This window comes from Genypterus blacodes, unplaced genomic scaffold, assembly GCF_046128005.1.
Source record: "Genypterus blacodes isolate CSIRO-AG114 ecotype Tasmania unplaced genomic scaffold, CSIRO-AGI_Gbla_v1 ptg000111l_1, whole genome shotgun sequence".
Taxonomy (NCBI): domain Eukaryota; kingdom Metazoa; phylum Chordata; class Actinopteri; order Ophidiiformes; family Ophidiidae; genus Genypterus; species Genypterus blacodes.
Genome location: NW_027466915.1, coordinates 320,388 through 343,818, shown reverse-complemented (window position 1 = coordinate 343,818; position 23,431 = coordinate 320,388). Strand labels below are relative to the sequence as shown.

The 23,431-nt window shown below is 39.4% G+C and overlaps 1 protein-coding gene across 1 annotated transcript; it reads left to right on the top strand.

The window, feature by feature from the left end:
• Positions 1–1,708: 1,708 nt before the first annotated feature.
• Positions 1,709–23,158, top strand: tlcd3a (TLC domain containing 3A). Its single transcript, XM_076161358.1, has 5 exons — positions 1,709–2,110; positions 6,497–6,583; positions 15,153–15,372; positions 19,230–19,325; positions 19,761–23,158. The coding sequence occupies exons 1-5, from the start codon at positions 1,989–1,991 to the stop codon at positions 20,013–20,015; spliced, it is 780 nt and encodes a 259-aa protein (XP_076017473.1). The 5' UTR covers positions 1,709–1,988; the 3' UTR covers positions 20,016–23,158.
• Positions 23,159–23,431: the final 273 nt, after the last annotated feature.

Sequence of the window (23,431 nt, the reverse complement as noted above, 5' to 3'; positions counted from 1 at the left end):
TCAAGATAATCATTTAGGAGGTTGTGCCAGTTCCTCCCTGATTGCTCCAGGCCACAGAGGGATTTCCTTAACTTTCAAAGACCTCTGGCTGTTCCAGGGTTACTCTTGGTTTGTGGTTGTTGATGGGGAAAGTGTGGGGATGATGTCTCATGTCTGATCACTTTCTCCCCCAAAAGTGACTGGAAAGCATTGCCTGTTCTGTTATCTGATCTAATGCATTTTTCAGTTCCATATGGGTCAGCCAGAAACTGTTCTAATCTGTTGCTAATGTTGTTTCACTCTTCGCTTTGAGGTCATCTTGCCTCCCTACAGCTGTGGCCCCTTTCCCAGAGAATATGCTTTGGGGATATGTTGGTCTGAACAAGGCCTTCTTCAGTGCGACGGTTCTCCAGTTTCCATTCATGTCCTACAGTAGCATCTCTGCGTCGCCTTGTTTCAATGCCACATTGTTTATCCTCGTTCCATCTACTAGCTCCATGTAATGTCTCATGATGTAGCTCCATAATCTTCGATGAGTCCATGCTCTTTGATGTCCTCCAGAGGTACTGCTTGCCTGACCTTGAATACAAATTTTTGCTCTTCATGTTCATCTTGTCTTTCTGCAGTTTGTTTCGCTTCATCCTTGTTGTAACTTGTTCTTATACACATCTCATCACTGTGAGTTGAACTTCTATGGTAGCTGCACCTCTTCGGTTCCTCTTGTTGTTGAAGAATTGAATCAGTTCTCTGTAGGATTCTTCATTCTGTTCTTGGTCAGGATAATTCGTATTGTAGTAGTAGTAGTAGTAGTAGTAGTTAGTATTGTGTCCTTCGTATCTATTTTCATTGCTGTCAAAAACTAACCACTGCCATCTTCCACCCGCTTTGCGCCTGGACCCATAACCTGTTGAGTTTTCATAATTGTGAGATGCTTCTTCTTCCTCTTTTGTTGATTTTATTCCGTCAGAACAAGAACAACTTCAGTGCTCATCATGTTACACTAAGAGAACACATCTTTGTGCTCAACGTCTCATCTAAGCTGTAAAAAGTGTTGGTGATGTAGATTGAAACAATGTAGCACACCCATACAGTACCACGACAATAAGGATTATATACAGTATATATGCAATATATAAATAAATTATAAAAAAGAATTTAAATAGTATATGATATATATATACATATGATATATTATTTGATATATGATATATATGATATATAATTTTATGATATATTATTTATATTTTTTTGTAATAATATAATATATATATATATATATATATATATATATATATATATATATATATATATATATATATATATATATATTATTATGTATAGTATTATACATACAATACCCACATATAAACAACATACAATAATAAATTGGATATATATACAATAAAAACATTGCTATAAAGTATCAAATATATAGCACATAAAATTTTGCAAATAATGTCACTATTAATACACAGTTTGAGAACACACAACATGGCGACAATATGCATCTTTTAATCTCATGTGGACATTGTTATGGTTTGTTTTTTATATTCTATAGTTAAAAGCCCATCTTCGGATTGTATGTTGTATGACATTGGGCTATAGAAATACATTGATTAGATTTGTGGGGTGCAATTTCTGCCTCGCCGTTTCTGTTACACATTTCGCACAGGAAGGTTTCAATTAAAGGCTGCCTGAGACTTTTATTTTGGTAGTCTGAACAGGAAGTATAGCGTGATCTTTACGGTGTGGCTAGAAGGTGGTCGGACTGGCGAGTGTCACAGCGTGTGGAAATGGAGAAAGACGACGGTCACAGGAAAATGCCACTATATCGCGTGTGAACGACTGAGCGGGTTACACAGACACACACACAAACACACACATAGCACATATAGCACAGACACACACACACACATACCACACACAGCACACACACATACGCACACACACACACACACAGAGGGGGAGAAAGCTAGTAAGGCTGTTAAGTGTAAAACAACAAATGCAGGATGTTGCAAGTTTTGCTGAGTGGCGCCGTACTTTTCCCTGGATTGTTTCTCGCCTTCAGGGGAATCCTACCGTGTGTTTTCAAACTCTGGAGCGATGCCGACGTGGTTCTGGTCAGCGAGAGGTAAATCGACTGCAATAAACCACATACAACAACATCCCAGACGCTAAAGGCTACCCATCCAACACTCCTTAGCTCATTTAAGCAGCATTTTTTGTCGTATTCAAGCATTGTTCCAGTGGATTGTGTTCTTCCCGTTCCGCTATTCCTTTTTATTTCGTTGAAGTTTGAATATTGTATGGCTATTCTGCCATATTTGTTGCCATTTTTTCATTGATACAAGCCAATTATCTTTCACCCATAGCGTATAGCACCCGTAGAGTATAGCACAGCAACTAATACTACTACTGGTTCCTTTAGTGTAATTAACCACTTATAAAAGGTCAACAATATCACTGTCAGACATTTCCATAATTTGAAGAGATTTCTAGATGTTTTGTAGCTATCAAAGCAAAAACATTCCAATATTATTTTGGGATTATTTTCGTGGTATCACAGGAGAATATTTCAAATGATAAATAATATCACTCTAAGCATCCTTTGTTCCATAACAAGTGAATGAGTTCCATCATGTTTTATGGCAAATTATTTGGTAGCATATGATAGCATCTATGGGTTCTCATTATTGGATTTCCACAGGCATTCTTTTGTGGACTGCACTTAATAGGATCATCACAAAGATCTATGAGGAGAATCTGGACTGACCCAATTGGACATGGCATTTGTGTTCATTCAAGTTAACAAACCCAACGAAACATGTGCAGCTCTAAGAGCATTTTCTTTAAGACCCCCCCCCCCCCCCCCCCAACACACACACACACACACATGCATACATGCACGTGCAGATTTCAGTTCAGTGCTCATTTGTGGGCTGTCACTCCAGCTAATCCTCCTCTGTCCTCTGGCCAGGGCTAACTGCTGAGTTAGCTACACACTGGCTAACACTGAACTGTACTCCTAGGTAATGTTTCTCATGCTTATCTGATGGAAATGTACAAGCCTCCACACCACAGGGTTTGTCATGCTCATGCGCTCAGTTCATTTTCTTTTTGTTAGCTCTGCTACACTGTTGCAAGACATAGTCCATGTTAGCTTTGGGATGCCAAACAATCCAAAAAGCTTGTCCAAACTAGACGTCTATCACACTGCCATGCCATGTCCAATAATCCAGTCAAATAAAACCAATGAGAGTAATACATTTCTTATAATGAAAATAGTTAGCAAAGAATACCATCATCATGTAGTTGGTCTATTTCATTACACACACTTAACACTACATAAAATGCATTTGACCCGCATGGAGGACCTCAAATTTATGTTTACATTGAGTCATTTAGCAGAAGTTTTATCCAAAGTGACGTACATATGAGGTTCCCGTACAACACAAGCAGAGATCTAGTCCGGAGAGAACAGATCAAATCATTTTGTTTGGATGAGCCTTATCATTTTTAATCTTTCATGGAAAAACTGTCACCATTAGCAAACGGTAACAATGAACTAAAAAAATCAATTACATTTCTTCTCTCCGTTAGCTTAGCAATGAAGTTCTTTGGGTGCACATTGGTGGTTATCAGGGTTAGGGTTAGCCCCAACAGCCTCTGGTTACATTTCTCTTTTCCCACTATATTTCCAGGTACAGAAACGCTCAAAGACTGCATATTAGCTTATAAAGGATTGGATGTTTCGCTTTGTACTACTTAGCTTCATGGAGAGGGCGTCTACTTACATCACAGCTTCCGGGAGTTGATAGAACTGAATAAAGCTGACTTATGTCCCTGGCATCCGGGCACCCCATAGTTATTTCCCAGTTTTGTTCAGATTCTGAGCTTGAATCATATGGATTTATTTTCCCCAAAGTTTCAAATTCTTCAAGAACTTCCCAGAGGTAGGGCCATTCTAGTCAATGGGAAACCCCTTCAGCATCCAAGAATAAAAAGCCACACCAACAGGGAATTTTATGGGCCTCTTTCAATATGTACAACAATCAACAGCTGTTATCAGATGCCCAAATATCTTTTCAGGATTCCAGTTTGATCTTTGCTCTCACATCACAGTCTCTAGTCTGCTTGCTATGTGCATTTCCTCAATAGTTGGAGCATTCCAGTGGGGCCTTTCCAGGTTTAGCGATGACTATCATCAATGCTGTACTCAGGTCGTTGTGTAAAATGCCTTGATTAATGTTATAATTTGTTGTATTTAACAAAAATTGGTCGGAGGATATCCCAAAGAGCTAAATAGAGTTCTATGGGAATGCAGTCTATGCCTGGAGTTTGAACCTTGTTTGAACATAACAGTATATGTTATAATTACACATTAACTACTTTTTGCTGTGTCTTACCAGTCTAATTGATCCTTACTTCAAGTACCTTCCCCCAAACAACAACATTTGATCAGCGACCCAAAACTAATTAGTATTTGCTATATTTGCTTTTGAAGGATGCACAGCAACACACTGCAATCTGAAGGGGACTGTTTCACCAGAGCCTATCACATCTATCATTCTGTCTAAAATGACTGATAAACATTATCTTACAAAATGTGTGTTGTTGTGCATGCTTGGGTCAAAGCTCAGTCATGTTGTCTTTGAGTACCTATCTTTTTAAACTAGCACACTGGTGTTCACAGGTCAAACTTTCTTTACGGATCTTTACTGATACAGGTGTGTCTTTTCAAGAGTGTGTGGAAGAGGTGTGCCATCTGGACATTTTGTTTGTTGTTCGGGTTGTGATCAGATATCAGTTTACAATTAGATAACTGTACATCTGGAAGAATCTATTACGGGATTGAGTAAATAGGGTGCAATTTGTAGAGTCAATAGTGAAGTGAGTGGATCAGTGAGGATGTCTTTGTGAAAGCAAATATAAGTTTATCTTTTGTTTGATTTTACTCTATGTAGTTGCAAATAAATATCTTTCATCTGAAATTTAAAGACCAACAAATTTAGCCTGGAATGGAGTATAACAAGAAGGAGTAAGGCTAACTGACAATGTTCAGCCTTACAGTCATACCAGGCCTTCACTTTCTCCTGAGCAGCTGCCAAAACTGGAGCTGCAAAGGACCCATGCAATCCACAATCAAAGGCTCTAATGGTTTGGAAAGAGCAGGAATTGGAGAAGCTATCTTCATACACTCATTGGGCTTCCCTGTTTATTTACATGTATGACATGTTATAATATAGTTAGTGTAATATACCATGTGTTCATGTCTTCCTTGTTACACAAAACGCTACAGCATTATACTGCTTTCCTATCATTTGTTTTTGTTTTAATGATATCCATATTGATCTGCCTTATCTTGATGCTTACATCTTACTTAGACACAACACGTATTATTACCTACGTGCTTATATTTTATTTTGCTGTGTGTCGACATAATCCACTGTTATCGGCAGCAACTATCGATTTATCTATCCATCTATCTCTTTCTCTGTCTGTCTGTCAATTTTTAAGAATAATTATTACTTTGTGTTCATTGTACACTTGTGTGTAAAGTCCTCACTACATTGTGGTCAGTCCACCGGAAAACTATTGCAGGAGTTCCTCTGTTGTTGTGTGTGAGTTGTACTGTGGACATGCATGGAATAAAAAGTGTTTCCCAGCGCTTGTCAGACAGTAGCACAGGAGTTATTACAGCTCCCGTCTGGAGATGACCACACAAAACTCTAAATGACCTAAATCCCTAGTCTTGATAGTGGATCGCTGCAGACAGTCCTCTATATGGGGAAATCCCGCCCACCTTTGTGCGGAGTCCTTAGGGGACTGGGCTTGGGAACCGGAGGGTGGCCGGTTCGAGTCACCCCTGTGGACTGGTAGCCAAAGAGTTGCCAAAAGTTGACACTGCAGAGGTGCCCTTGAGCAAGGCACCCAACCCCCGGCTGCCTGCGATGCTCCCTCTGGTGCATGTGTGTGTAGGAAGGGGGCACAGTTTCGGATGTGTGTGTGTATTGCATTGTGTTAGTGTGTGTGCATGTAATAACTGCATGCATCTCTTTCGTTCTGTATAAAAAAACAATCGCAAAAATGTTCCACAACTGTATGCTCATTGTCATGTCAATGGGCATCACACTGTTATACTTCTGTTTCTTCATCCCAAACATTGTTTTCTATAAAAAAAACATCAATTGTGAACATCAATGTATTTCAAAACACTCATATGATGACTCACAAATGTACTGTACTACTTACTACTGTTTATAGTATATATACAGTACATTACACCCCCATTCATGCAGCAGGGTGTGGGGGTAATGTGCCTGGACTCTCTTAAAATAATGCTTTCAAATCAGTTGCCACTAGTAACCTGGCAAATCATTTCATCCAGATAATGAAATGCAGTTAGAGTATCTACCTTTAACATGTTTCATTAATAAGAAGGTCTACTGTTTGACATGTTCTCACCGATGTCTCACTATGTGTGGTTTGTTTATGTTTTTTTTTTGTTCTTTTTCAGACTTGTGTCCTTCATCCATGCAGTCATGGCAACCACAGCAGGAGTCATCATTGTGTCATCGTGCTGGGGCAATGTCATTAATGACAGGTTAGAGTGCATTTCATGTTTGTGATGTAATGAGGTACCTGGTATGATAGGAGTAAGTTCATAGAGAGGTCAAAGTGTTGAATTGTTGATTTGTGAAAGTACTTGAGAACACTGCTCACTTAAAACAACAAAACCCCAGTATTACAGTAATTATTTTAGGCAGTATTTTTTTTCATCTCAAGCAATTATCTGCCGTTTCATAGAGAACGAGAGATAGAATGATCCCTTTTCGGCAAGGACAGAATAATTTATTGTATTTGGGTATCTAGTGGTTCTTTTTCGACCCAAAAAAACAATTGCAGGATAACCAGTAGTGAGTGTATCAGAGCACATTTCAGGGAGTGCTGCCATCAGGGTATTGATATGTTTTCCCTACTTGGAAAAGTAATCGTTATTCCCCAAAAGAATCTTACTATATTGACTAAGTGTTTTACTGTGATCTATATGCTTCCTAGCCTTTGTTTTTTTATCTAATTGTGTATTTATTGCTTGTCTATAGAACATTTCCCTGTGTCATATGATTTATGATTTGATTGTCATTTAATTGTTAGGATAACTTGACAACTGTATGACTAAAGATATAATGTGTTTTAGATATAACAATGTCTCTTTCTACAGCTCCACTCAACTTCGATTTTAGGAGCACCATTTAGATGCTAATATTTTTTCCTCCATCATTTATGTGTTTATCAATGCTTTAATGATGAATGGATGTAAAATATGGTCTAAAATAAGAGCTGAAAAACAGCGCTGTTTATTCTCATTTAAAAATGTACAAGTGACAGTGAAGGGGGAAAATGATAAATTGTTGTTGCCCTCTGTAAACAGTAATAAGCTCACTAGACACCAAAATATAGATTCACAAATGTAAATATAAGATATTGTGGTAGGAGTTCGAAAATGCACAAACTTGTGATTTGGTAGGTTTAATTCAGTGTCCTATGAAGCGTTCGGGTTGGAATTATTAGAGATTAGAGTCAAAATAACATCGAGATCAAAAAATTGTGGGGACCACTCTGGGGTTGAACCAGGACTTCAACTTCATTAGGCACATTCACATGTCCAAGAGTAGACCTAATGAGAGAAGCAATGAGAGCTTTTTACACAAGTACTAACGCGGCAAATCAATAACTGGAACACAAGTATCATTAACAGAGTTGTCAAAATCGTCATCAATATAGCTTTCAACTGCCAGGGGTCAGCTAAGACCACCAGCTCCATCCGTCAGGAGCTGACTGACGCTGGCTTTTCTGTTCATGCAACAGATTACTCAGGTGGGAGAAAACATGAGTCAATGTACGTAAGTGGAATAATCAGTCCTGATCATGAGACCAACTCCTCCTTGGCTGGAAAGTGTCATGTCCAGTCCAGTCCAGTCATGCTCGCCCTGTGATGGTCTGCCAACCTTTCCAGGGTGAACCCCCCTCGGCCTCTGACAGCTGGGATTGGCTCCAGCTATCACTTATTACTCTGCACGTCACTTAGTTGGGGTTTGGATGCTACTGATGGAGGCGGATGCTGTTTCACCCCTTCCTCTGTGGCGGCTTCGAAAGTTTCCTTGCAGTGGCTGGCTTGGATCCAGGTGGCTTTCCCTTTAACTTTAATTGCTATTTCTGTGGTCAGCAGTACTTATAATGCCCCCTGATTTTGCCTCTGCTTGCAGTAACATCCTATGACCAACAAACAGCTGTCATTGCTGCGGTCATCTCCGCTCTGATCTCTGTTTGGGAGGTTTAAGAAAGTTTCAAAGCGCTTTTCACCTGCTTGTGTATGTGAGTAAGTACACACAATATTGGGTGAAGGGTAGAAGTTGTTTTTCCCTCCCCACTGTGCCAGCACTAGCTCTATGATACATATAAAAAAGCAGATATGCAAACATGGTTTAAAAAACTTTGGCAGTGATTATACAACCTGCTTTCCTCCTGGCGGCTTTCTCGTCCTGAGTCGCTCTGGCTTGCAGCTCTTGTAAGACAGCTGTTGGTGTCAATGAGGATTCACATCAACACATTGAACTGTGATCTTGTGTTTTGCGGCTTTTCTTAGCAGCTGTGTCCACTATGACGTTTCCCTTTGAACGTCAAAATTGGTCGTGTGTGCCTCACATTTTTCAAGGTTTCTTGATCAATAGGTTGACTTGTAGATTTTAGAAAAATTCTGTTTGGCCAAAATAATGCACCATTCCCTAAGCACATCTACAGTCAGTGTAGATTAAAAAAGTTTCACCTTTTGCATATTTATAAGATTCTGTCAATACCTGTTACTGTGCAGAGTAAATTAATGGAAGTGATTTTTTACCTGTGGCAGGATCTCTTGACACTGAGCCGCCCACAATCTGCATGGATGTCTATCACCTGATGTGATGTTTGGCATTCCAAGAATAATATTATTGTAACTAAGCCATCTACCTGTTTAGAGATATGAGATTCTATTTATTCAAGCAAAATCATTGACACTACGTGTGGGACTCATGAAGACAGATCAGTGTGAGCACATTCCCTTGATGCCATTACGGCTGTGTCAGCAGACCTGGAAGGCAGGCTGGATCTGGGTTACCTTGAAAAATACAATATACCAAACTGGGTCACGCAAGGCAACTAGGATAATGGCCAGACTGCAAATCAAATGATTTTCACAAACTGGTAACATAACTATGACTAACAGGAGATATAAATACTGAATTGATATTACTGGTTGTGAGAGTGTTGGCTGTGTGGCAAGTGGATCAGGGGGCTGAAGGGGCCTGTGCTTAGCATGTACACCTTTGCCTTTTTTAAATCAATGGTAGGCTACTTAAAGTGAGTTTCAAACTTGTGAGATATAAGAATGCACACAACAGGCAATATTTTTTTTATTTTTTTGAATACATTTTGTATCTTTATAAAAATCTAACGGAATTACAAATTCTTCAAAAAATAAAGACTCCTGAAGTCACAAGTCCTTTGGTAACAAGTTCGATGCCCAGTTTCATGTGTTCATTTGTACACATACACACATCACGCTGTCAAACAGAATGCACAAGAATTAATATGATTGGCCAACAGTTTGAAGAATGCATGCAAAACAAGCAGCTGTAAACTTAAAGGCTGACGTTTATTTAACACACGCGGCGAGTTAATCTTGGAGCTTTAATCACCAAAACAAATGTTCCTTTATTTACAATGCAATGTATATGTTAGCAGCACTGCCTCCAAAATAGCTGCAAAATGCAACAAATGGTTCCACTCTAGAACCCTGAATGCACAGATTTAGATTAACTTTGATCATGTTAGACCACAGGAAAGGAAGACATAACAGTAGTAAGACAATTGTATCTCTACTCCTAAACAGAATCAAAGGAGTGGGAGTGACATGACATCTGCAGGCGGTGCTAAAGTAACAATAATTGTGTATTTATTCTTTATTGAAGCCCTAAATTTTCCAATCTCCATGTGGCACATAATCTCCATGTGCCATTAGCATTAGTCTAATGCTATGTGTGGATCCAGATACAGACTGAACATTTTGAAATAATCACTTGAGAAAAAGCATGAGAAAGTATTTTTGGAATAGGTAGAAACTCTATGGGGGCTTTATTGTTTTCCTACATTTTTGCAAGCTTATACTTATCCAAGCTTGGCCTTATTAGTGCCCAGTCACCTAATCTCCTCAATGTTTTGTGCTTCCCACTCAGTCATAAGACCATCTTGTGCTGCCCCAATACATGAAAGCCCATTTCCTCAGTATTGGATTTGAGTTCAATACAATTTTGGAACTGCTCTGAACCATTCCAATATCCTAAATCAAGAGTGTTTAATGTGACAGGCTTGAATTCTCCCTCTGTCTGTTCACCTAGGTTTCTACCCTGCCCACACACACAAACACACAAGTGTGTAAGTTCAATTTAGCATGCAAAGAAAAACAGGGGGCCAGCAATACGCAGGATTCCAATCGTACTTGCTTTGCCGAGTCCAATAGAGTATGATACAGGACACATTTTTGATTACGGGAATGCATGCAACCATCTTTCGTCATTTACAAACGCCTGTTGTTAACCTATTTTAGCATTTGCCCCGAGAGAGGCACAACAACAGTAGTTCCTTACTTGCACAACAGGTAAGCTATTCATTAAAACACCTCAATACAAAAATAAATAACTCATTTATTCCGAGAGTTATTTATAGCAGTATGAAGTCGTGTTGATGTTCTGAACTTTAGTTGGTTTACTTGTGTTATTCATCAATATATGTGATTGTGATTGAAGCCTATGAGTTTATTTAATTGAATTAGTTTTGAAGTATCTGTCACTTTGCTCTCTCAAGCAATAGTACCTGGTAGTTGTGGGCAATCTGGGCAAAAAATATCAACCCTCAGAGCCCCAAGCAGTTTCTGGTACAGTTTTTTGCACCTGTCACATTTTTACTCAATGGGGCCCCATTTTTCACTGCTTTGGCAAAAGCTGCACCTCCATGGAAACAACACAATCATAGTTAAAAAGAGGCACTCAAAACATTTTGTACAGTATAACAAAGGTATGTCATAAATCGCAGAAACAGAAAGAAACATGTAATTTCTTAGTTGTTATTTTAAAAAGATGGAAATTATACTGTATATACAACATACAACAAGTGTTCACGGGTGTTGTGAAAATGGGGACTCCACAAGCTATACATACTGAAATATTTCCATTTTTACATTCCACATTTCTGTGGTGAAGGGGTTGATGGTTGAGCAGAATAGGGCAGGGGAGCGATGGGTCTTGTGGCGTCATCATCGGCTCTTTATAACATTTATGATTATATATGTATAATATTATCATCACATAACATAATATAATGCAGAATATTGTAGCGATACATTATGATAATTCAAGAACTTCAAGAACTGTCAGAAAGAGGAGACTAACGAATATTTCCAATTTTGCAACTCTGGCAAAGATAATTGGCGTGGTTTTGGCAATCTTTTAAATAAGGCCTTTCAAACCCACCTGCGGGTTGTGGGTCTCAGAGAGTTAATGCTATTTTTTCAACCAGTATTCAGTGTACAGTATATTTTGATATTTATTGAGAATAACCCACACAATTCCATGCGGTCTCTGTACTCCAAGGAATGTTGTTTGGGGTGGTGGAATAGATGGCTTGTGCGCCCCAATCCACCTCCATATGTGTTTATGTGTCTACATGTCTTACTGTACCAGTCTTATTTGCTGCACACTTATACACTTATGTGTACACACTTGAAAATGCATCTTCAAAAAAAATCAAATCAAAACAGATCTCTCTTACAAAGAATAATCTCCACAGTATGAAAAAATTGGAAAAGAAAAATAGTGCTCTAGGCAGGAGTGGATAAATGTGAAGACGATGCCTCATTGTTCAAGGGTGGCCAGCGCAAAAGGGGTAGCTCTTTGGAAATGCTGATGTGACACAGCCAAGCGATTCATGCACAACAAAGCTGAATGAGTGGGTTGCACTGTTGTTCTCTTTTACGATTGCTTGGTTGGCGTTAAATTTAGCTTTATGTAATACACAAGCACAATGCTTTACAATCACAGCAACTGTGGTGGGACAAGCTCAGTGGCGTTATCAGTCAAACGCAGAGCGGCGATTTTTAAATCAGCAGACCTGTGTCAGTCTGTACATTCTTTCTCCCACTCCTGCACACACTCACACACGTGTCCCTCTGTACTTACATAACAGATAGAGTGCTTTTATCCAAAGTGCTTGAATGACCTTACTTTTACCCATTTATATGACCTTACTTTCTCCCATTCATACACCGATGGCAGGGGGGGCGGGCCAGAGGTAAATAATATTTTTTGGGACTAATTAAGACAAGTTGGATCGCGGCACACAGGTTTCCGCTTCATCTTTAATGCCCAACATTTCATTGCAATAAAACTTTGACATAAATCACTTGGCTGGAAGTATAATATGTCCATTGTAGATGACACACACCTGGGAAAAAAACACAACAGCTGCTTCCCTTATACCTTACTGAGTCAAACACATACTCAGCCCCTTTTTCAGTTGGAATTAAAGCCAAGCTGTGTGGGGAACATGGATATATGTGGATTGAAATGGCTCAACATGATTTGGGTCATATTCACAGAGCAGTGGAACTCAATTTCCAGACACTGATGATCACTACTATTTTAGCTTAAATCTTAAACAAGATGGCCTATACAATACATTACTTTATTAATACATGATGTTTATTAATAGGTGTGTGTGTTGTGTGTATCTTGTGAGTGTGAGCAAAGCAAACAACCTAACTATGGATAAAAAACAGTTTGCAGCAGTTCTCATCAGATCATATTACAATTCAATTAAATTTCATGATATTTGTTATTGTTCCAAATGCAAATATGACTTTTGTAAGATTCTGACTTAATCAAAGCTGAATTCACAGCTCATTTGGGAAGGTGAACGGTTGTTGTGTAATACTGCAGTAACGGTTTTATTTTGTGAAATTATTTTCTCTCCACACCTGACCTTAAGCCACTTGCTGCTTAGACCCAAGCCCTGCTTTGACCACCTGTCAGCAAGTTAGAGTTAGTATTGGCTTCCCATTTTGAAAGAGTGTTACACTAAGCTAATGCTAGCCAATTAATCCTACTGAGGCAGCTGGCAGAACTGGTTGGGCCCAGCTTCAGGCTGCTAATCTCCAATTCGCCCCCCTTCACCAACAGGGCTTTAACCCATACTGTTCTGCTCAATTCAAGTTGTACATAGGGCCTGAAACACATGTATTGTAGAACTTCATAATGGTCCTCAGTAGTTTTTTTAAGGTACAGAGTTGTAAATATTCTGCTTTGCTCCGACTGTGACTGTTTTTATCTCTTATTCACTTGTGTCTTTTCCTCTTCAAAATCATACTGTGCACTTGAGGTGCAACGAAGTTTAGCCTGTTTGCAAGGCACAGGTCATTTATGGACTAAGGGGGTTTAGGCTTGTACCCCCCTGAAGCTGATGTATGACTTCATAGCCTCTGTGTACTCGTCCAGACTGTCGGTATCAGTCCTGAAAAGGTCCCAGCCAGTGCAGTCCAAGCACACCTGAAGGTTCTCCAGCGCCTCATTGGTCCACTTCTTAGATGTCCTTACAACAGGTTTACACAGTTTCTGCCTGTATCTAAGAATCAGACGGACCACGGCGTGGTCCCAGTGTCCCAGTGCAGCATGGGGGACAGCGCGGTAAGCCCCACTGACTGTAGTGTAACAGTGATCTGGGGTGTTCTCCTCTCTGGTTGGACATTTAATAAACTGTCTGTATTTAGGAAGTTTGTGACTGAGGTTACCTCTGAGGTTACCTCTGAGTCCGGGTTGGTCTACACACAGTATCTGGTAGGCGAGTGCACCGACCAGAGTGCCAGCCACTTTTGGTATAAAATCAGATACCTCCACCTTTCGTTTTGCCGGAGAGCTCCGTGTCTCAGTCCGCTCTGAGCAGCTTGAACCCTGTCAGCTGTTGCGTCGAGTCCGATGTTAATTCACCGAGCCAGGTCTCCGTGAAGCACAAGACTGAAGATGCAGAAAGGCTCTGTTTCTCCCCACCAGTGACTGGAGTTCAAATAAATAACAATGTAAATAAATAACATAAACAACAAGAAACAAGGCGCACCAACACACCGAGGTAGCCATTCGCGGCGCCACCTTGATGATCTAAAAGTGTTTCAGCCTTGATGGAAAAAAACAGGTGTGTGTCCAATAAGTATAGCTGATACCTGGTGCGGATAACAATCTGGATGTGATGGTCAGATTCAGTAAACTACAAAAACTTTTACTTAAGCTTCAGTAGCTGCAGAGTTAGATCCAGTACAGTTCCACAATTATCCAATTATTGATTTCCATTATCATCTCCTAAGTAAAGGTAGAGAAATCATTCAAGATACTATGGGTAGGATTTCAAGGTCTAGAAATAAAATCTTAATGGTTTATTTTTTGATTGCCTTTCATTCCTGTTGAATATGTATTTGTACAAAATGTATCTTGCACCTTAATATCTCAGTCAGTCAGCTCTTGAATTTAATTATTGAGATTAATTTAACTGTACTCCTACTGACAAGTAGATGTGTAATGTTGTGCTTTCCAAAAGAATTTGAGTGAATGATAATATGACCATTTGTGCCTAGTTTGTGGGGATGCACTCGCAGTAATGAAAAAGGCCAAACTGGCGTATCATTGAAATTTGCTGAACTGATTACCTTGCAAGGACAAGTATGTTAAGATGTTAAGAGTCAATGCTACTCTGTAGAGTTTGAATATCTAGCAAACTGCCCTTCAGATTCTAACATATGCAATTTTCTCAAAACCTGTACAGCACCAGTATATATATATACAGTTATATTCAACATATCCATAAGCTAGTCCTCAAATGGAGATCATAATAGCTTAAACATAACAACGTAAAATAAATAAAAACTGTAAAATTATTATTTAATAGACTTTTGTTAACACAAAGGGACTCAAGTGATGCTGGGGCCCTACTCAACCTTACTTTACTATGGGTATATGACTGTAGATGAAATACATGGCTTAATTGACAGGCTAGCTCTGTAAAATATTACATGTACTGAATGTTTTTCTTTTCAGGAACTGGCTGGCTCCCCACTTTGTCATCTGGTATGGTGTGCCCTACATGACATATGATATCTTCGCCATGTACCTCAGTCACTACCACCGCTTCCAGGTCAAAGGACACGAGGAATACAAGCAGCATTCCCTGAGGACCATAAACTCTTTTGTGCGAAGAGAGTTTCTTCTGGTGTTGCATCACATTGCCCTGCTCACTATTCTGCTGCCTGTTACACTGGTAAGGCAGAGAGAGATGTCTTAGGTGATATGAAAAAGGACTTAAACCTGTTGTTCTCATGTCTTCACATTTTTCTTCCCCCCCTTCCTGGGTCGCTAGAAGACAAAGCAGACAGGGAAAAAATACTCTCATACTCTTTGTCTTCATATGTAGTTCACATATATGATCACTATTTTTAGATTTATACTTATTAGGTTAAACTAATCCCAAATAGCAAGGATAAAATAAAAATGCAAACAAAATAAATGTCTGGGTCTCAGGAGGAAATAAGGGGCCCTATAACACAATTTTGGCTTTTCCTCCAAAACCGTCACGCATTATAACGTAAAATGGGAAATCTATAAATATATTATCCCATATATTTATAGATTTTTTTTTACTTTGTACGGTGGACCCTTGATTTTATGGATTTGGTCACAAAGGTCATTTTTGGAAAGAATTTCCAAATTACTAATAGACTCCACAAATGACACCAAACTTGTACTGTCATGTCCAGAATATTCCCTGTTCAATCCTGTCTATTCAGTAGATGAAGGTATTTAATGACTTTTCATCTCTAATATGATTCCAGATTTATTTGTGGCAAGTATTTTTATTTTGAAACCAGAAAAAGTACTATCTGTGCATCTGTATATTTACTTTTCTTGTTACTTAGTGTGAGTGTACAGTATAGGAGAATGGCTGGCATCAGCATAAGTCACGACAGTTGTTTCAATTTATGAAACAGTTAGACCACTGACTGAACCTGTGTTTACTAATGCAGAACTATAAGTTAAGTGTTTGAACATTGCCATGAGCGTGTGTGCAGTATACCCCCTGCAGAAGATGGGTTTGCGGGGCAAGTTGTGTGATAGACAAGTGACAGTGAAACATTAAGGTGTTGTTCAGTGTTACCTGGATGAAGAAACAGAATTAAGACACTTCTTGTAACCTTAGTAGATTCCTTAGAGTCATCAATAGTTATAGTGCTTTTATTGTTTAACCAGTATTTGCACTGGTTAAACAGAGAGTAAGACCGACCACGGTAAGACCAACAGTGTCAGTCATGTGATTAAGATGGTTAAATAACCGACTGTTTCTGCACTTTTGGCATGGATGAACAAGACTGATTGACAGCCCAATGTGTGTCAATCGCACATCGGTACTGCAGCATTAGCTGGAGGAAAAAACAAGTCAAGTCAGGTCAACTTTATTTCTATAGCCCAATAGCACATACAATACAAGTACAAAGGACTTTACCCAGGCCCGAAACATCTGGAAAATTCCTGACCACGCCCAAAGCCCTTTAGGAAGAGATAGAGAGAATGATATACGCACAATACAGGGTAGTCTTTTTTTCTGGTTGTTGTGGGGTGGGGGGGGGGTAAGCAGATGGCAGAGGGATCCACAGGGGGAAGAAGGGACACACCCGGCGTCAATATGGCGCTCAGGGGCCACGGAACTTGGAAAATAGCTCAACATTCAACAGTGTGGGGCCCATACGCCAGAGAAGTGGTCAGTCGAGACACAGGATATAATATTGGGTAGTTAAAGAAGGATAGAGAGGAACAATTGGGTGATGTTCACCTTCCTTTCACTACACTCTCGCTATCACTGACCAAGAGTGGACAGTGGAGTCTGTATAAGCCCTGAACTAAACCTTCTTTATCCCTTATCTTCAAATGGAGGGATAGATGTTACCTTTTTAGTTCATGTTTTATATTTGTTAATAGATTTAAGTTTTGTTGTGTAGCATTAGTTTCAGTTTTTTTGCCATATTGACATCAATGATGCAAATGTTCTGTTCATAATATCTTTACAAAACGTAATGCAGTTAAAGTTACATCTCTCTTAGTTGCACTGTGTCAAATATAAATATTTGTGTGTCGTAAAATTGTAGGGATAATCTACTTTTCATACATAGCCACATTTACACATAAGCATGTTGCTACTCCTTTCCATGTAGTATCCCAGGTTAGCAGGCCAGGTGCAATTGAAACTTGGCCTTTTGTTTGGAGTGGCAGCCTTTGGCAAAATGAGATCACATTACCCTGTATTATTCAGCTCTAGCTACAGTCTGCCCCCTCTCTTTCCCTAATTCCTCCCCCACTATGATCCTGCCCCACTATGATCCTGTAGGCAACTTGCAAGTGTAGAAGTATCAATAAGGCAGTGAAGAATTGGTTTGTAAATGTAGGTGCAAGTATTTTTTAAGTGTTGAAGTGTAGGTGATGTTAAGCCCTTGGTGTTCTCCATACAAAGTGCCTTTCAGATTGTTGGATGTTCTGAATATTCCGATCAGACAGGCACTTGTATTGATGTGAAATGTGGGTACAGTTTTAATTTTCCATCTCAAACTCTTTTTTTATCCCTGTCATTGTGTCAATACAGGTAATCCCGCATGAGTAGTTCAGAGAACTAAACAAGTATGCATTGATGTTAGAAGTTAGCAGTGTGTATGAAAGTCAAATGTCAAAAGGTCTATGGGTGTTTATGTAAAGTGGATATTGAATTGAGCCCCATAAACCATCGTCTGGTTAGGCAAGCATGTGTTGACATCCAGTTGTTTAAAGGTAATATAATCACTCACAACTGCGATGGGATGAGGAAACTAGGTAGGTTGTTAGCCATGGTGTAAAGTTTCCCTCTATGGTTTCATTCTTCCATGGGCAGATGGCATGGCCACGTCTGGAGCCACTCATGCTTTATTCATCATAAGCACACACTAAACCGGCTTCCTAGACAGTGCTTGCTTTTGTCTGGAGTGCTCTTATCCATCAAGACTGACTCACCTATTCTAAGGTGACCCATTTCACCACCAGCACTCTGCTGTTGGTCAATATTTGAAGGCCTCATTCATTACTTATGTATAGGGCAGGTCTCCCTCTTCTCTCCCCTCTTGCCCTGATATTCCTATGTGCAAGCTGTGATAGTAAGGTTCTTACTTCTGTTGTAGTATTGTATACAAACCACCTAGGGTTAGAACTGTCTTCAACTGTCCCCACCATTGTTTACCCACGAGAACTGTCTTCAACTGTCTCCAACATTGTTTACCCACATGCAAACCTGTGGGTAAACAATGGTGGGGACAGTTGAAGACAGTTATAACCCTTACTTACCATTACTAAAGAGCAGCAAGCAGTTACAATAGATCACATGGATAAGGAGCATTAGGAAGCAATATGAACAGAACTTCTGTGAGTTTAGTTTTCTTACTTTTTGTCAGAGGAGCCTATCTGTTGAAATGGCCAAAAACTACATTTCAAATGTTTGAAGTATTGAAAAGCTTGTACAAACATTACTCTGTATATTAACAACACATACAAGACACTAATACTAAAGCTAGTAGTAAGTGGACCACATATATCTCAAGCCAGACTGAGATCTAAGCTTATAAATAATCCTGGGCTGTTGTGTTCTACATTATTGTCCTCTTAATGTAATGACTATAGCTCAGGAGAGAAATAGGAGAATGCTCGCTTACCAACTTGGTATCTTAGCATGGTACCAGAAAGGTTGAAACAGCTGGTAAAGTAACACATTTTGTTTGCTGACCCCACAACCCCAGTTAGCAAATAATGCTACATGGCACGCACAAATACAAGCAACAAATCAAACCTTGTTAAAAAAAAGTGTATATAGTGTATAATACATAAACATATATCACATATATTATCTCAAGCTATCTCATGTAATGCTATGTGATGCCATTATCTTTCGCAACACACACATACACATACATACACATATATTCAGCATATATACCATATATGTATATTACAATGATGGTATTCTCAAAATTTCCCTCAAATGTCACCTGTATTTTGTTGATGCTTATTTTTATTTGCACACTAGCAATGCTCTTTCTCTGTCCTCAGTTCTTCAGAGATGACCAGGGGGACTTTTTCATTGGCTGCTTGTTTCTAACAGAAGTCAGCACACCCTTCGTCTCCCTTGGGAAGATACTTATTCAGGTGAGAGAGTATATTCAAAGTAGTCCCCATTCACCATTACTTGCTGGTCAATTTAGCTAATTTTAGTTTGTGAAAAAAGTGAAAAAAAACTGTGCTGATCTCTTGCATCAATTTTAATGAGGCACTTATTTTATGTGATTTGCACTGTTGACTCAAGTTGTTGAGAGGTGTAATGTGACTGGCATGAAAAAATTGCCTTGCCCCTGTGATAAACATTTTATTACAGAAAGCATTTGTGTTTGTGTGCACCACCGTTGTCTTGTGTCTCAACAGGAGACTTCATGTTTTGGTCATTAGTTGTGCTGTTATGATATAAATATAGTGTCTGTAGCCACAAGTATCATCTTTAATTTTGCCAGTTTTCAGTTATGCTGCAGATTTGGTCAGAAATCAGTAATGTCTGAATTACGTTTTTCTTTTTTCCTCCCCAACCAGCTGGGTCTCCAGGACTGCTGGCTTCACAAGGCCAATGGCGGGATGGTACTGCTCACCTTCTTTATGTGCCGCATTGCCCTCTTCCCTTTCATGTACTGGATGTTCGGCTGCCATTACAATATCCCATTCTACAGTGTCCCCTTCCACCTGTCACTGTCAACCAACGTGGGCAACTTTTGCATCCTGGCACCACAGGTCTACTGGTTCATCCTGCTTTGCCGGAAGGGATACCGTCTATATCAACGTAGCCAATGAAGGCCAGATACATCCTCTTAATCTGTTTTAGGATGAGCAACTTTACATTTGCTCGCTCAAGTCACACATGTGGCTTCTCACACACTATTATTCAAAGGCAGTACTTGCAAGTAACCCAGCTCCCACTGCTCCCCAGCATTTACAAGCACACTTTGTTTCCCTTGCTGCTAAACTGCTGTGTACGTGCACCATGCACTGATACAATGAGTGAGTTGTGAATATTTGGGATTTTGAGGATTTTAGTTTTGAAAATGCTACACTGTATCTCTCTGCAACACTGAAAGCAGGGCCATTAAAGGGTCATGTGAAGTAAAAGATTAGAAATGAAGTACTCATTTATGAAAAATCTCTTCTTCCTATGTTGTTTAGAGCCTCTTGATTTGGAAAGTTTAATACCATGTGTGTGAGTGGGTTTTATTTATGTTTTCTGTGTGGAGTTTTATTTATCATAAAGATGTGTAGAAAAATGCAAATTCCAACGGACGGGCTGCTGTTCAGGTTGTATTATCATGAACCCAATGGATACATCCCAAAACAAAAATGTGATCAACCCTCAACCTCATGAGGCAATATTGTCTGGTTGTCTATCAGATGGACATACCTCTTCACTGGATATCTGTTTCTGACTTGTGTACAACAACTTCATCTGATAACACAGGGCTTCATTGAAATCATGTAATAAAAACATATACTAAAAAAAGTTTGACCAAATGTGAATAGACCAGTAACAGTGCCAACTCAGGTTAATAATGATTGAAATATTTATTTCTTGTCTGGTTTAAAATGACTGAATGAACATTCAGTGTGGTTGTGAATCATGCAGGAGCCATAAAATAGGATAACAGCATTTCTCAAATGGCGTCAACCTGCGGCATGGGTATGGCATCATTTTCTTGGCATTATTCGAGAGCATTATGTGGAAGTTTGAGAGCGTGACTTTCCACATGGATTTTCTCTGCTTGTGCTGAAACATGGTGCTTGCATTCAGATCGGTCTGCTTGCACAGATTGCTTTCTGCTCGCCCAAACTCTGCTTACTTACAGAACATACAGCGTTGCAACCCTGCAAAAGTCCTCCACAAATTGTTTTGACCAATGAAATTATCGCTACCCCAAGTCCTGGCACTTGTCACTCATTCATCAGCAGTAGAAATCAACAATAATTTCATTGGTCAAAAGTAGCCCTTTCCTAGTGGTAGAGACTTCTGGAAGGGTTGTACATGCTGCATGTTCTGTATGCCAACAGAGGTTTTAGCGAGTGGATGACATCCATGCGAGCAAACAGATCTGTATGTCAGCACAATGTTTTGAGCACTAGCAGAAAAAAATCTGTATCCGAACACAAAGGTTTTAGCCCAAGCAGAGTAAATCTGCCACATGATGCTCTTGAATAATGGCAGGAACATGATGCCATACATGGGACTTTTCCGATAAAACCCAGTGACATATATAAAAAGTTGTCTGTGTTGAATGACCGCACTTAGTGCTAGAATAGTGCCTACTTGTAAAATACACATTTGTAAATGTGTGAACACTTGTCAATGTGTTCATTTGATGGTTCATAGCAAGTCAAGTCGAATCAAGTCCATTTGTTTTGGCTGATATCAGATACAAAGTCTCAAAGGGCTTTACAGACACAGAACAACAAACGGCCCCCGATGCAACAATGCATGTGGGAAATGTGATTGCAGCATTGTAGAATAGATCTCTGGATACAGCAGGTCACTCACATCAGAGTGAAGGTTCCCAGAGAAGAGAAAGATTAGTAGGTGTATGAAAGAGGACCAAATGGTGATGTGCTATGACACAGTAAGAGGACAGAAAGAGGACCCGCTGCCTATCTAAGCATAAACTAAACCTAATCACTCTCCTGCACTACAGAGACTGTGTTTAATTACACTTTATCAGCAATAAGTCACATTCGACATACAGCTATGGCTATTTAAACAGGATTTAAAGATTGCTAGAGATTCTGCCTGTTTAACAGTTACAGGGAGTTGATTCCAGAGAAAAGGAGCACGGTAGGATTGGGATAGCAATTGAGATCTTAGGGCATGCGCATAAACGTAAGGGGTTATAAGGTTGGTTAAGTATACATAAGCCAGGGCATGTAATATTTATAAGTAACAAAAGTGTGAACTAAGCAGATGCCATGCTGAGGAACGGTCAAATTGTGGCTAAATTTCATCTGATTGAGTTAAAAATATAATAACATTATTGAGGAGGCCACTTGAGGTCAAATCTACACCTAGATTTTTACTGTTGTGGAACATCAGATGGGGCAGTTGTCAAAGATTATTGAAACATTCTGTGTCAATCATTGCTTCTTTGGGTCCAAGGTTAGCATTTCAGTTCTCTCGACATTCAGGAGCAGAATATGTTTGTCTTCTAGCCTTTAACAGCAAGAAGACTTGACTCCATGTTAGAGAGCCCCACTGAGTGCCGTCAGCATAAGAATGAAAATCTTAACCACAGCTGTGGATTAGGTCACCAAGTGGAAGTGAGTAAATTGAAAAAATACTGGGCCTAATAGTGAACCCTGAGAAATGCCAAACATTATTCTTACAGAGTAGAGGGGTGGTCATTTAACAAAAAAACTAAATTAAAAAAGTGGGACGTATTTGTCAAGAAATATCTAAACCAGGAGTGTCAGGTTACAAAGTTCTATGTAGTTCTCAAGATGGCTCAGTAAAATATTGTAATTTTTTTCAGTGGGGGTTTGATTACTGTCGTTTTACACGCACAACCCCCATGGAAAGAGACATATTTTTGACATGTTTCAGCGGCAGAGGATCTAGCATGCAAGAAGTAGGTTTAGAAGAGGTTTAACTTCAAAATGTATAACAAAACTCTCAAAGTTACATTGGTGCAAGAAAATGTTCTGCTTTAACTTTATAGACCATATTAGTAGAGAACCCTTTCAAGTCATTTGATGAAAATTTTAATATATGGAAAAATAACAATTCAAAGCTGTCAACACGAACTGACCGTGCCTTAGATGACACCTGAGAAGCTATTTGCTCAGGTAATTTATCATGAAATTGTTTCCATCTGTTTAAAGTGGAACGGCTGAGACACAGGGAAATTATAGAATTGAGGGAAGCAAGAAAACTGATTTAGCTTTGGGACACATAATCTGTGTAATCCCTCATAAAAATGGATATTCTAAGTGGCTGTGTCCAGGTCAACTGTCTGAGGTTGTCAGTGCTAAGCTTTTCAGGAATGACATTTTCCAGTGTGTCCACTCCCTTGCTTTAAAACAGTACCTGCATCATAAAACGTCTAAAAACCTGGACAATTGAAGAGTGGAAAGTAAATTTTATGCAAATTGATTTGCTAGTTAAGGCTTGAAGATGTTTCACCTCTCATCTGAAAGGTGTCTTCAGTTCTGACAGTCTGGTGAGGATTCCCAGGATT